The sequence below is a fragment of the Mustela nigripes genome, chromosome 5, assembly GCF_022355385.1.
Source record: "Mustela nigripes isolate SB6536 chromosome 5, MUSNIG.SB6536, whole genome shotgun sequence".
In the NCBI taxonomy this organism is placed as follows: Eukaryota; Metazoa; Chordata; class Mammalia; order Carnivora; family Mustelidae; genus Mustela; species Mustela nigripes.
Window position 1 is genome coordinate 103,971,115 of NC_081561.1, and position 15,498 is coordinate 103,986,612.

Below are 15,498 nucleotides of genomic sequence, written 5' to 3' on the forward strand. Positions count from 1 at the left end.
GTTCCCTACCTATCTAAGATGTTTTAAGGCTCAAAGAGGGAATATATGTACAGTTCTTTGAGTTATCAGCAAATAACTCTGCTGCCTAATTTCATAGAAAGTAAAGCTATTTATTGTGACCTGTAGCTTCCACATAGGAGACTGTCTCCTCATCTGCTTTTTCATCCTTTCTCATTTCTCAAAAAATAAAGGATCCTACCTCCTTCTCAAGTGTGTATACTCAGATTGTTTAGGTAAAAAGTTTAAAAGTTTAAAAAAACTTAGGACATCTCAGTCTAGAAACTTAATTCCCTTTTTAAATTTCTCGTGTGTTTCTTTATTACCTGCCATTCCACTGATACTCTAAAAATTCTTAATTACAGAATAGAAATTTATGTGAAGGTTGCTTTTCAATATAGCCTCACATGTTAGTTTGGAAATAATTATGCATATAATTAATCTTAATAAAAGATAACTGTCAGAGTAAATATTGAGTGGAATTTTAGCAATCAATAGAAGTAGAAATTTTTTTTTTCACTCATGAAGTATTTTTAATCTATCATACACATAAAGGGTAAGAAGCCATTTCTGTTACAGTTTAAAAAAAACCCTATTTTTATAGGGGTGTTTGTTTGTTCGGTTTACTTTTTTGTTGATATATAAAACAAACAGAAAAATATACAAATAATTATACACTACCCCTCAAGTTAGAGTGAACACATCAATTATATATTCAAGTCTAAATTCAGAAATAAAACACCATATGTCTCCTCAGGTCCCCCCCCAATTACTGTCCTTTTCCTTCTCCCAAAAGATAACCATTATCTAACACCACAGATAAATTTTGCCCTTTTTTTAAACTGAAAGTATATAAAAATATTTTATTTTGTGTTTGCTTCTTTCATACAACATATGTTTTTAAGAGTCATCCATGTAATTTCACAGAGTTTTAATTTATTAAGCTTCATTTATTCTCATTACTTTCAGTATTTCACTATACGAATATGCTACAAATTCTCTGTTGTTGCTGTACTTTGGGGTTCTTTCCAATTTGGTGCTTTTACAAGAAATGCAGTCATAAACCTCCTTGTATATGTGTTTTTGTGCATATGTTTATTCCTTTCAACAGAGTCCTAGGATACTCATACTTTCATTAAACACATAGATAGAATTTAAAGCCACAAGGCCTCTTGGTCACTGGGAGAAATCAGATTGTATCATTTCCTTTATCCTGATATTTCCTGTTTTGTTTTTTTTTCTTTTTGGCCCTTTTAGGGTTCTGAATGAGTTTATTATGAAAAACCCTAGTCTGGAAAATAAAAAAGACCAAAGAGACCTTCAGGTAAGGCATTCTGAATTGAGGACTGTTGCCAAAACTCTGTGTCAGTGCCCTCAACTCCAGAAAGATAAGGTCAGATAAGATCATCTCTGAAGTTTCCCACACGTGTGTGTGTGTGCACCCATGCACATGCACATATAGACATGGACTGATTTGTTTACCTTGTTTCTTTAGGATGTGACTCATAAAATAGTGGATGCAATCGGTGCCATTGCTGGTTCTTCTTTGGAACAGACAACATGGCTGCGACGAAATCTTGAAGTTAAGCCTTCTCCCAAAATAATGGTGGATGGAACCAATTTGGAATCTGATGTTGAAGGTATTGATGTCAAACATTGAGGTTTCTATTTGTAGGCTCCTGTTTGCTATGAAATCATTGCAACTAGCACTGTAAGCACCGTAAAAATCATCCCTTTTCTCATGTTAGCAGGTAGCTATTTTCCACTGGGAAAAGGCCTAACTGTATCTTTACATGTCTTTTCTCTTATTTAGATATGTTATCACCTGCAATGGAAACCTCGAACATAACTCCTTCTGTATATAGTGTCCATGCATTGACCTTACTTTCTGAGGTAAATACCAAGTTTTTCCACATGAACTTCCAAGTAAACAATGTCACAATTCGGTATGAGCAGTAATTCTTACGGAGGAGTTTTTAATTTGAAAAACCATTTTGTACTTCTAGAGATCACTATATAGATCACTATATAGAATAAATAAAGCTTTGACTTTGTATTAAGGCTATTTATTTTGTTAAGTATTAGTGATAGCTTTAGATACTACTTCTTTTCCCATGCACTATTTCTTAAACATGATTTTTTAAGTATGATTTTTAAAAAGAAAAGTGGTTTTGTATCACAGTATAATCAGAAAGGTTCGAGGTATTATAATGATGCTTGCCAGTGAAATACTTTATAGTTTAGCAAACATTTTTAGATCTATCTATCCTCTAACATGCTCTTTTTTTTATTTCCTGTTATATAGCCTTGTAGGTCACTTTTGTTTCCCCTTTCAGATGTGGGTACCAAGCCTCACAAAGATTAGAACAATATGACTAAGGCCAAAGAATTATTAATTGATAGAGTTGGGACTTAAACAGCTCAGTTCATTCGGTTAGTTTATTTCAAGCCATTTTTTAACTGAGTCAGAGAAAGAGAATACTGCGTGTCTAGTCTTTAATTCACTGTTTACTCACTGTCATATTAGAAGATTCTTGATCTCTCTTTTTCTATACTTCCCTGTCTCAGTTGGAAATAGTAAAAATTTGCTCATATTCCTATCATGTATTTATAGTGGGGAAAAAAAAAGAGTGGTAGAAGTCATTCATATAAAAATGGCCTACTGAGATCTGATTTTAGATTTTTCTAATTTTAAGGTATTCTAGGTATTCTTACAAACTGAACCCCACCTCCATATGCTGTCAGTTTTAGCTGCTAGATTATACTTCATTTCTTATGTTTTTTAGGTTTTGGCCCATCTTTTGGATATGGTTTTCTATAGTGATGAAAAGGAACGGGTTATTCCTTTACTTGTAAATATTATGCATTATGTTGTGCCCTACCTCCGAAATCACAGGTACTGTTTGAAAGTAGATTTCTTCATTGTGTTCCCTTTTTGCCGTTTTGGAATTACCACAAAATAACATTATTTTTGCTTTGAATTGTAATGATTTAAAAAAAATTATTTCTTTTATGGTTTCCTATCATTCATATCATATATCAACTTTGTTTCATATCATCATTTTAGGTGAATGTGAACATTTATGAATCATATGATTCAAGTTAGACCGTATAGGTTAAAGTGGTTCTGGTTCTCCTTCCTCCTAGTGCACATAATGCCCCTAGTTACCGAGCCTGTGTCCAGCTGCTTAGCAGTCTTAGCGGGTATCAGTACACACGGAGAGCTTGGAAAAAAGAAGCCTTTGACCTCTTTATGGATCCCAGTTTCTTTCAGATGGATGCCTCTTGTGTTAATCAGTAAGTCGTTGTCTTGCTTTTATTCAGTGTGATAATGCATCTCACTGAAATCAACGACTCTCCTGCCAAGCAGAACACTATTTTTAATAGTAACAACAGAAATCTTAATTACATATCATAATCTTTGTTTCTTTCAGTTGGAGAGCAATTATGGACAATCTGATGACACATGATAAAACAACATTTAGAGATTTGATGAGTGAGTATTATGGGATGACCACCTAAGCATTGTATTTCCTGATCATGACCCATGCTTAATGTTTACCTTGTTCTTCTCTAGCAATTACTGAATTAGCTCTTTGTCAAGTTATACTTAGTATCCTATAGGGATGGAATGTTGAAATTTAAAGAGGACAGGATGCCTTGGTGGCTCAGTCAGTTAAGTGTCTGACTTCAGCTCAGGTCATGATCACAGGGTCCTGAGATTGATCCCAGAGTCCAGAGTCCTGCTTCCTGCCCAGTTGCTTCTCCCTCTCCCTCTGCCCCTCCCCCCACTCCTGCACGTGCTCTCTCTCACTCACTCTCTCAAATAAATAAAATATTTTAGGGGTGCTTGGGTGGCTCAGTCGTTAAGCATCTTCAGCTCAGGTTATGATCTCAGAATCCTGGGATTGAGCCCCACATCCGTCTCCCTGCTCAGTGGGAAGCCTGCTTCTCCCTCTCCTGCTCCCTCTGCTTGTGTTCCCTCTCCCGCTGTGTCTCTCTCTGTCAAATAAATAAAATCTTAAAAAAAAAAAATCATTAAAAAAAATGTAAAGAGGACAAAAAGGTGATAAGTAGTAAGTAGAGCTTTTTTGTCTAATTTGTGTCTAAATTGTTTCCCCAGCACATGGCACAGCACTTGGCACATTATAAACACTCAATAAGAAATTATTAAATGAACAGAAGACCGATAGGTGGGGAGGCAGGGAAAGCTTGGCAGTTGGATTGAGCCTGTCAGACAAGTCACTCCAAATCCTGGGGCTCTCTTTATCTCTGAAGGAAGAAAGAGAAGGGCCAAGAATACCAGAATTACTCTCTACCTCACTTCTACTCTGTCTTGATTGCTTTTATATAGTACGATTCCTATAGTATTTCATCTGAAAGAGGAGTTTTCTTGTTTAGTTTTGTTTTAATTTTATTTATTTATCTAAAGCAATCTCCACATCCAGCATGGGGCTTGAACTCACCATCCTGAGATCAGGAGTTGCATGCTCCTCAACTGAGCCAGCCAGGTCCCCTGGGTTTGTTTTTTTGTTTGGTTGGGGGTTTTTTTGTTGTGTTTTTTTTTTTTTTTTTTTTTAAGTTTAAAGTTACTAAACTGATGACCTTAAATAGCAGTAAAGCTGGATGAGTCTGATGATTTCGTGTAAATTCTTGAACACAAGCTGTAGTTTCCCTTCTGGAAAAAGGGCAGCATATTTTCTCCCCTCTGAGCATCACAGGTTGTTTTAAGGTTCAAATTCATCTGTTCAGCAGACAAAAATAGGCAAGGCCATTATGCTAACCTTAATCAAATAAATAAGATGATTTCAGGGAGTCAGTAGTTGTGAAGGAAGTAGGGTGAAAGAACAGATTTTAACTCATACCTAAGGAGCTCACGTGTGAGGTGAAACTGAAGACTCCAACCCTGGGAAGGCCTAGGGACAAAGTATTCCACGCACAGGGAACAAAAGTTACAAAGGCCAGGCCAGATACTATTTTTAAAGCAATGAGGTGTTAGGCAGATGGCATGAAATGTGAAAGGGTTTTATAAATGGTGTTTGTTGTTGGTGTTCCGAATTTTCTAAATCGTCTTCTCTCCACGTTCACAATGGCTCCCCCTTGCTCTCCTGGCTTCTGGGTGCTGGATCTGTTTGCCAGCCCTTCTGCCCCAGAGAGCCGGGACTCCTCTACCCCAAGCTCCTCCCAACCTTGGAAGTCACAGGGGGTCCACCCATTTTGAAAAAAAAAAACACCAGAATAATCTTTTTTTCAGATGACCACACAAGTGTATCAGAACCTCTCTCACTTGCATTCTTCTTTCAGCTCGGGTAGCTGTGGCTCAGAGCAGTTCCCTTAATCTCTTTGCAAACCGAGATGTGGAGCTAGAGCAGAGAGCCATGCTTCTCAAAAGATTAGCATTTGCTATTTTTAGCAGTGAAATCGACCAGTACCAGAAATATCTTCCAGATATACAAGGTAAATAGTGAAAAGCTATTTTCTCTGTCTTCCAAACTATGTTTTTTTGTTGTTGTTACTTAGGGAATACTTTCCCTAGGGTGTCAGTTGGGGTGAAATATACCAAGTGTAGGTGAATGGAGAATGTTCGAGCAACAGAAATCTGTTCCGTGGAATCAACAAAAATGACCATCACCAGCATATTTAAAAAAAAAAAAAAATCAAGCACTGAATTTGGAGGACTTGCCTAAATATGGTCTCTATTTATATTGTTTGATTCAACTTTCCTAAAGAATTCATGTTTAAGGGTGAGATACAAGACTGCGTTGCTGCCGGCAAACATATTAGTGGGATTTTCTTATTGTGAATAAGAGGTGGTATATTTTTAAGGAGAACTAAAATACGGGCAGAGTCAAGACATTTTGGCCAAAAGTAACATTTGGAGAGCTGTCGCTTGGATGGGGGAATTGCATAAAGTTTTTGATAAGCTTTACCAAATGGGCTTCGTGGCCCTCTGTGTCCTGAAGAATAGCCATGTGCTCATCATCACTCTGCAGGGATGAACTTGGCCTAGGGCAGAACTGTTCCATATCCAAATCAGTGTACTTAGGCAGCCACCAGCTTCAGAAGCCACCATTGGGAACTAGGCAGGAAGGGTCATTTGTCATCTCTTTAGTGAGATCATTTCTCTCAGAAGATAAGTGGCTCCTTCTTTCCTAACCTTTTCTACTAGCATCAGGTATACAACACTACACACTATTTGTCCTGTGACTTTATTTTTTTTTTAATATAATTTTTTATTTTTTATGTCCTGTGACTTTATTTTTAAAGCTGACTAAATTAGTGCTACTCAAAAGTGTGCTGTGTGGACCGGCACCAGGCTGTTATGCCATCCGTGATTAAGTACAGAAATTTAGAGTAAGCATTTTAAACTTACTTACAAAATTTGACAGAATCTGTTGAATCTATTAAGAAAATGGCATTTGCATTTTATATCTTTTGATTTTTTTCCTAGTAATTCATTTTTATAATATTTTATGAAAGTAATCTGCAGCGGTTTGGAAATTTACTTTTTTAAATCGGTCCTTCATCAGATAGTTTGAGAGGTAGTAGGTTAGCTTATATGGAAAAGTTTACATGAAAATGATGTTCATTATTGATGCATTGAAAATATACTGCATTTCTTTCAGAGAGATTGGTTGAGAGTCTCCGTTTGCCCCAGGTGCCAACTCTTCACTCGCAAGTGTTCCTGTTTTTCAGAGTGTTACTTTTAAGAATGTCTCCACAACATCTTACCTCACTCTGGCCTACCATGATTACAGAACTTGTGAGTTCATTTTAATCATCAGGTTATCCACCTAAATTATAAAAGTGTGATTAGCATCCACATGCTTACTGGATAAAAACTAATCTTAGAAAAAAGAACTGAACTCTCATTAAACTTGTTGAAAATGGCAAAACTAGTCAGATTCCATCTCCACACAGAAATGTCCCATCGTTACTTCCTCTGAGCTGGTTTCGTGTATTCCCTTCCACACCAAATTTCTGACTTGGTCATGGCTGCCAGGCCTGGTCTCCGGCTGTAGCAGTCCGTCTGGAGGGCTGAGAGATGGCTTCGCTGAGTTAACAGCTGTGAGGCTCGTGCTCACTCTGGAAGGGCAGCACTTACCGAAGCTAAGCTTCCTTTACAGAGACTTTTACAGATTTTATAATCTCCCAAACAGTCGGCTTCCTAAGTCCCCACTACACCCATCCCTTCTCCTCCCTGGGTCATAGCATCGTCCTTATCTGAATGATTTGGGGAGCTCCGGAAAAGGACAAGAGTAAAGAAAGGGAAGTGAATCTGTAACTCCGAAAACCTAAGCGTTTATAATCTCTTAATGAAGACATTGGCTTTAATATATTTTTAAAATAACTGTAACTGTGTTGCATCATCATCAAATAAAAGCCTGGCTTCATCCCAGCTTGGTCATTAGGAAGGCCCTGTGCTAACTGTGCAGTTTAACTTTCAGAAACTAAGCATGGTTTAATTTGATTGAATTCTGAAATTTATTTTTGGGTCAATGAAAACATAGCATAAGGAGAACTTGTAAGAAGCATTAAATATCAAGTTTAAATAAAACATATAACATGAATTTCACGGTCTTCAGGTACAGGTATTTTTACTGATGGAGCAGGAACTCACTGCTGATGAAGATATTTCACGGTAAGATGTAATACATTTCCATATGTTCTTGTCAGTGTTCAGTATCCTAAAGTCATCCAGAATATTACAACTAGAACAGTATAGATAGTGTTTTATATGAATACTTTATATATTCGTTAGTTTATGTAATAGTCTGTTATTACCTAAATGACCATATTTGGGTATAATATAGTATCGTTTATTCCTTAACCATTTTAGACTTCATGGCCTTTGTCTTCCAGTCAGATTTAGTTTAAAGCAATATTATTTCAGTTACTCCAGCTGTGTTGGTTTTGGTAGGTCACATGTTGTCCCTGAAACATCAGCAAAACCTATCATGGCAGGTAACCTCTAACTAAAGTATCCATATGTCCTGATTTTCAGAATGATCTTTGTGCACTACACTTTTATTCTTTTAGTTCAGGCAGTATACTAATATGACTGAATATAAATTTTTATTTATATAGGAATTTTTGTATAAATAAGTTTATAAATTGAAAAGTTCCTTTAACACCATGTGTCTTAAATATATTTTATTCTACAGTGCTAGGTTTATTTAAAAAAAAAGCATTCCCCTCTCCTAATAACTGCTTTTATAGAAAGACCTCCCCCCACAATCTTTGCAGAGACACATCGAGTAATAGGGAGGTCTCTTGGCTTTACACTTGTATTTTTATATTTCTTGAGTGTAACTTAAGTTACTCTGTACTATTTTTACATTATCAACATAAGTGAACTTTTTAAGGGTGGCTCAGTTAAGCCCCCAATTCTTGATATCAGCTTAGGTCATTGATCTCAAGTCATGAGTTGGTGCCCTGCCGCAGGGTCTGCACTGGGCACAGAGCCTGCTTGAGATACACACATACACACACACACACACACACACACCCTTTCTCTACTCTTTCCCTCTTCCCCACATTTAAAAGAAAAAAAGGGGGGCGGGGGAGGACTTTTTATTTGAAAACAGCAAAGCGAACTTAGTCATGACCTTGCTCAGCAGTTACTAGTACACATACTGGAGTAAAAAATATTAGCTGGCACTTTGGGAATTACCTCTTAGGAACTGGGTACAGCTGCTGACAGCACTGTCTCCTGCTTACAGGACTTCAGGCCCCTCTGTGGCTGGTCTGGAGACAACCTACACAGGAGGTAATGGCTTTTCTACTTCATATAACAGCCAGCGGTGGTTAAACCTCTATCTGTCTGCTTGCAAATTTTTGGATTTGGCTCTGGCATTGCCCTCTGAAAATCTTCCTCAGTTTCAGATGTAAGTAAAAACAAAGATATTAAATGGATATTGTTGAAAATGCATTTGCTTTGGTGACTGACATCTAGGACCAATTTAAAAGTTTTTTGTATAAGTTGAAATATAATTTTTACTAGAATGGGGAGGTGCAGTTACTGGAAGTAAATGGTTCCTGTGAATAAACTAACAGCATTTAGTTGACAAATTGAGTACCCGCCTTATGTGAGGGGATGGCATATGTGACTCAGCAGCTTCCGGTCCAGTGTAGGGGACAGACAGTTGAACACGTCCTGGCTGTTCTGATAGCGGACGTGCAGGAGGCTGTTGAGGTCACACAGCTGAGACCCCCTCCTAGCTTGAGGCCCCGAATACAGATTTATACTGAATGTGGTGAAGAGCAAGGGGACACACGTGGAGTCTGGGGGATTGGAATGGACCATGGACCCGGTTTGTGTGACATGCTGAGGGATCAGTGTCATGGGAGCAGAATGTTATGAGAAGAGGCTGGAAAGGGGCTGAACGATGAAAGGCCTTGGGAGCTGTATCAGAGCATTAGACTTTAAACAAAGGACAGTGGAAACCCACTGAGTCATCATAAGGGATGAAGTGATGTTACCAGGCTTGCATTTTAGGAATTTTACTTCGGCTGCGTAGTTTGGACACAGGACTGGAGATGGGCAAGCCTGGAATCAAGGCAGCTTTCATTTCAGATGATAGTTAACTGAACTGGAGAGATGATGGCAGAGGGGACTGGGGAGAAACTTAATACAAGTAAATTCCCATAAGTGTTCAAAAATATTTCCTTATGGCTTTTCGTATTTAAATTTTTAAATAGGCAAGGTAAGTAAGATTGTTTTATCAAATGTAGCTAACTTGAGAATTGATCCATATGATCAAATATGTTTTTATATATAATGTGTTTTATTATTCTTCTGGAATGGAGTAGCAGTAGTAGGATAAAGAGTAAACTACCAGAATCTGCTTTCTATACTGGACATGCTTAATTCTCTAAAAGTGCTGTTTCATAGGCTTACTTTTTATTAAATTTTTTTTTTTTTTTACTTTTTATTAAATTTAATGGTAAGAACTAGAAATTCTTTTTAGATTAATTCTAGTTCCTTTTTTTCTTCCATTTGAAAGCTATCTTTCTTAATAAATTTTAATAAATTTGAGAAGTCACATACCTGTTATACTGATGTTACTCCTGAAGAGTAACATCACTTCTTAATAAATTTGAGGAGTCACATACCTGTTATACTGATACTGATGTTACTCCTGAAGAAATTCAAAAAGAAATCCTAAGCAGAATTGTCAGAAAGTGGTCAGAATTAATTAGGAACCTTACTGTCACAAAAGTAATACCAACCTGGCACCTGGGTGTTTCAGTAGGTTAAGCATCTGCCTTATGCTCGGGTCATGATCTTAGGGTCCTCCCTGCTTGGTGGGGAGTCTGCTTCTCCCTCTTCTCCTCTCTCTCTCAAATAAGTAAAATTATATATGTATATATACTTTTTAAGGGTGGCTCAGTTACCCACTCACCATATACATATATATGATAGAAAGTTTAGTCTTTGGTGCTCTAGGAAGAACATTAAGCAGTATGCTCATGGTATTAACTTTTTGGTTTCTGTGATGAGAACCAAAATGAGTTCATCCTACTTGTCAGGACAACTTTACTAGAAAGGGGATGAAATAGGCTCTAATACTAAAAACTACTAATCTTTTTTAAACTACTATTTTTAACAAATCTATAAAGTAGTAGATGACATGGAGAATTTGATCCTGAAAGAGTAACACCTTTCTAAACATATGTATTTCAAAAGTTAAAGATACTTGATAACCACAAAAAAATCTTAAAAAGTCTCTGTGTGACCAAAAACTACCATAAAGTGGAAAAGTTAGCAATGAGTTGGAGTAACATATTTGTGAACTTCCTTACAATGTAAAAATATCAATGACCCAGTAGGAAAATGAGCCATTGACAGTTAATAGTTCAGAAACGAAATGGCCCATAAGCACTGAAAAAGCCATATTCATAAGAGACATTCCACTTACAAATAACCATCATAATGATAAAGATCTAAAAGTATATTTCTTTTTAACCTTAATAGAAGCATTATTCTAGTTGCAAGAATACACAGATATTGTCCAGTTGTTCCCCAAGGAAGTTAGAGTTACCAGAACTCAAAATACACCATCTCCTTAAGCCAGGAATTCTATTTCCAAGGACTTCTCCTATCACTATACTGTCAGATGTGTACAAAAATCAGCATTATGTACGGGTTGCCACTGTGGCATTATTTTTAATAGCAAGAAATGGGGCAATCTAGGAGACTGGTTAATCAGTTCATTCCAACACCAGAGTACTGTGTAGTTGTTAAAGAGAATGGGGTTTTATGGGACATTATCTCTAAGATATCTAATTAAATCAGAACAAGCAGCAGTGAGGCTTTTTTATTAAAAGGAGGAGGTTGGTTGTGTGCAGATGTGCTCTGTCATGCATGAACTCTGGATGGATACACGGGAAACTGGGGGTATTGGTGGACCCTGTGGTGGGAGACAGACTACTTTTCTTTAGTGTATCCTTTTATACTATTTGACTTTTCCCATAATCAGATATTTACTTACCGAAGACAAAAATAAAAACAAAAATACAAGGGAGGTATGAAAGAAATCCTACATAATTTTTGTAGTTCTTTGCCCCTTTGTGTGTGTGGGATCATCTGGCCAAGCACATGGTAGAGATTTTGCCATTAACAAATGATGGAATCATTTCAGTTACTTGCTTTGTGATCATGAAAAAAAAAAAAATGAACACTTTACCCTCTAGCACCCTATGCAGTAGGTAGCAGTATCTTTATTTAATAGTGAAGGGAAAGGGTCTGGCAAAGAATTCTGTCCTAGCTGACAGGGCTGCAAGCAGCACAGCTGCCACCAGAATCTGTTTAGGTGGTGGGGCCGTGACTTTTCCAGTATACTTATGTGGCCTTGTCTTACGTGGCACACCTTGTCTTAGCAGTGTTGATGTTCTTCTGTTCATAGGTACCGATGGGCCTTTATTCCAGAAGCCTCGGATGACTCCGGTTTAGAAGTCAGAAGGCAGGGCATACACCAACGAGAATTTAAACCTTATGTAGTTCGACTAGCAAAACTTCTTCGGAAAAGGGCAAAGGTATTGTATTCTTTTTCAATGTAGTTAGAACTATAAAATGTATTTATATCATGTCTTCTGTACCATGTGTCTTTCAGTATGCATCAGGCTAATTAGAGATCTTTGCCCCCAAAAATGATGAATTTGGCACACTCACCAGTGAGCCTTTGTTCCAAATCTTTTGTCTTTTTCAGACATTAAAAATTTTTCAGGGACACCTGGCTGACTCAGCTGGTCGAGCATCCGACCTTTGATCGTGGAAAGCCCATGTTGGATATAGAGATTACTTACAGAAAACAAAAATTTTTTTTTACATTTTTTGAAAAAAATAAAGTTTGGGGATGATGTGGGTTTGCAGTATGTGCTTTGAGTGCTCAGAAATTTCCCAGTCTTCTGGGGGTCCCCTAATCAGGCAGCTACCCCTGAACTAAATCACACTCCACAAACAATGGGATGGAGGAAAGTGATTAAAGAGGAGGTTGTGTTTGAAGGATCTAAGGAACTTGATTTTCAAATCAAGTTGTTTCTTTAGGAACTAAGTGAAAGGGCAGAGATGAAGGTGAAAGTTGGAGCCAGAGTTTAAGGCTAGGACTTGGGTATTTCTCACTTTGTTAAGGTTAAAAAGGTTTAAAAAAAATAATCATGGTGACAAATCCAAAAGCCAAGTGATGATATGTATGACCCCAGGCACATGCACTTGATCATCCCTGCATCTCATAAGTATTGACCGTATCTGTAAGACCACCTTCTGTATCTAAGGGATTAGAGAGCATTTTCTACACTTTAAACAAGGTCTTCATGGCCAAGCATACTTGTCATTGGAACAAAGGCTCTGAGTTCTCCTCTTTCCTTCCACAGGACAAGGAGGAGGACTTTAAGACAGTGATTTTGGAGGGATTGGAGATGGCCAAGCATCAGGTGAGGGTGGCTTTTTGATGCTTGTGATGTGGCAGCAAAAGTTGCCACATCTGGACCAAATATTGAGACACAAACCCAGGTCTGGATCTCAACAAGTACAAGAGAGGTAAAGAGGAAGGAAGTTTGTCTTCGAGCGTAGACTGGTGAAGTGAAAGGAGAAATCATTTTTATGGAAACATGTCTGACTTTAATTTTATTTATTATTGAGGAAGTGTAGTTCTGATGAAGAGAACACCAAAACAAGGGTACTTGTTATGGGTCAAGAGCTTAGTAGTAAAAGTCCCTCTCTTACAGGTACATCTTGGCAGGAATATAAACAAAAGATTACACCTCAGTTACATTTGAAAACTAGTTGTATAGAGGGTTCAAGCATGCCTTTTCCCTCAGGATAAATTCATGTCTATTTACTTTTTAATTACTGTTGGATTGCAGTTTGACTTAGGGGACTGGAAAGGTGGTATGGTCCACCACCCAATGGTTGCCAGTGATGAGAAAGTCAGTCTGGGACACTCATTAAAGCCAGTGTTCTAGTTAAGCAAAAGGAAGAGGTTTTCTATATCCTATATTTTAGACTGGAGGTTAAATAATTGCTGTTTTTTCTTTTTTTTTCTGGCTATAGAGAACTGGGTGATCTTTTTTTGTATGCTCCTATTATAACTTCAGTCTGTCTTCCTTTCTCAGGATTTCATTTTTAAGTTAGCAAACACAGCTTGTGATCACACGTAAGAAAAAAGCTGGATTTTGCATCTGCTCTCTCTACTAAGAAACTAGTGTTATTAAAAATTAACAGTTTTTAAGTTTAACAGTTTAAAAGTTTCTCAGCAGCATCTGGTCTGAGAAGGCAAAATCCATTTGTTAAAAAGCAGAACTACAATCTGTCCTATTGGTTAAGTCCCCCTTGGTGATTTTTCCCCCATTTTCTATCCAGTCCATGTCTATCTTCATTCTCTCCACTCTGTGTTTTTATATCTGTGGTTCTGCCCTAACTCAGACATCTCCAACTCTCTCAGAACTTTCCCTAGATAGACTGAGGTCTACATCTTTGTATAATCTGGTTGGCTTCTTAAATCAGCCTCTTGGTACACAAGATATTTTAATTGCATTGACATTTAGTTGACAGAGTTTTCACCTACGTTCTTATTTGACTTCTCTGCTGGATAGATTATACTTCCCCACTTTTTAAAATGAGGAACCTTTCTGTATCTTACCCAAGGATGTCCCTCAGTGAGTAAAAGGCAGCGCCGTAACACCAACCCTATTGCTTTGACGCCAGGTCCAGCTTTCCTCCCCATGTTGTTTAACACAGTGAAGCAGATGGCAGTGCGTCTCCGAGTGTTCCTTTACTTTCTCTCATACTGAGTTGATCACTTTGAAGCCTGCCACCCTGTTGTGGCAAGTATAAGCCATTTGGCTAAAAGGGAACCACCTACCTGATTTACGAGTGGTGACGTGGAGAAGACTGCTGTCTCTTCCTAACCTTCTTCTCTTCTCCTGGGTCACCTGCGTGGGAGTCCAGAATCTGGGAGCTTTTTGAGTATATGCAAAGCACAACATAAACTGTTAATTTTTGACTCTCCCTCTCAAAAAACGAATTCTGCTAACGAAGTGTGCTCATGCACTCCAGTTGGAAAATGGGCCTGCAGTGTTGGGACTCTTCTGTCCACACTTCGTAACTGGCACCAAGAGGCTTCAGTTAGAAGCAAGAGTCTAATCAAGTCTGGAATGGAGACTTAGTGTGATCGTTTGCATTTGTTAACCGTTGCTGGTGTTTATACCTTTGAAATGTTCTCGTGGACTGTACTCATCCGTTAATTACCATCCCCCGTGTCTTCTACAGAAAAATCCGGAGGAAGACAACTCAGGGAGAACGTTGGGTTGGGAGCCGGGACGCCTGCTGCTCACCATCTGCGCCGTGCGCAGTATCGAGCAGCTCCTGCCATTCTTCAACGTGCTCAGTCAAGTCTTCAACAGCAAAGTCACCAGCCGATGTGCAGGCCACTCAGGGAGCCCCATCCTCTACTCAAACACCTTCCCTAACAAGGACATGAAACTGGAAAACCACAAACCATTTTCCAGCAAAGCCAGGCAAAAAATAGAAGAGATGGTAGAAAAAGATTTCCTGGAAGGGGTGATAAAAACTTGAAGCACTACAAGTGGTTCCATTTAACTATATGTAAATGTAGTTATTTAAAACAAACATTGCTCTGAGTTGTATAGTTTCTTTTTTTGTATGTAACAAAACATTTCAGGTTGTATTTAATTTAAATATTTGTAAATACAAGCAAATGTCTGAATGTGGCCTGAATCAAGTTTAAATATTGTTGGCTCATATTGATTATGGTGCCCGAGAGAGATCTATATATACATCTATAGTCCACTGTTTTACTGTCCTGAATTGTCTTAAACCTGCAAAATACACACTGCACATATTTTGCTATTGGTCAGGCTTTGTTCAATTTAGATTTGTTGGGATCTTCTTTCGGTTCTTGACCACATTCTAGTATCCGAATGGTGTCACTTCTCTGTGAGAGGCATGGTCATGTATGACCGTTTTCTCCCACATAC

General features: G+C 37.9%; 1 protein-coding gene across 9 annotated transcripts in view; it reads left to right on the forward strand.

Moving 5' to 3' along the window:
• DOP1A (DOP1 leucine zipper like protein A) overlaps positions 1–15,372 on the forward strand; it is a 101,338-nt gene extending 85,966 nt beyond the window's left edge. For 4 of the 9 annotated variants that reach the window (XM_059400985.1, XM_059400988.1, XM_059400987.1 and 1 more), the window contains 13 exons: positions 1,255–1,321; positions 1,493–1,637; positions 1,811–1,890; positions 2,784–2,893; positions 3,145–3,294; positions 3,432–3,493; positions 5,302–5,454; positions 6,624–6,760; positions 7,584–7,639; positions 8,721–8,885; positions 11,907–12,036; positions 12,874–12,933; positions 14,771–15,372. In XM_059400985.1, the coding sequence (XP_059256968.1) occupies positions 1,255–1,321; positions 1,493–1,637; positions 1,811–1,890; positions 2,784–2,893; positions 3,145–3,294; positions 3,432–3,493; positions 5,302–5,454; positions 6,624–6,760; positions 7,584–7,639; positions 8,721–8,885; positions 11,907–12,036; positions 12,874–12,933; positions 14,771–15,076 (1,621 nt within the window). In that variant the 3' untranslated portion in view covers positions 15,077–15,372. Of the gene's footprint in view, positions 1–1,254; positions 1,322–1,492; positions 1,638–1,810; positions 1,891–2,783; positions 2,894–3,144; positions 3,295–3,431; positions 3,494–5,301; positions 5,455–6,623; positions 6,761–7,583; positions 7,640–8,720; positions 8,886–11,906; positions 12,037–12,873; positions 12,934–14,770 lie in introns of those variants that run through there. The other 5 variants (XM_059400989.1, XM_059400991.1, XM_059400990.1 and 2 more) reach the window with 2 other exon arrangements.
• The last annotated feature ends 126 nt before the right edge of the window (positions 15,373–15,498 follow it).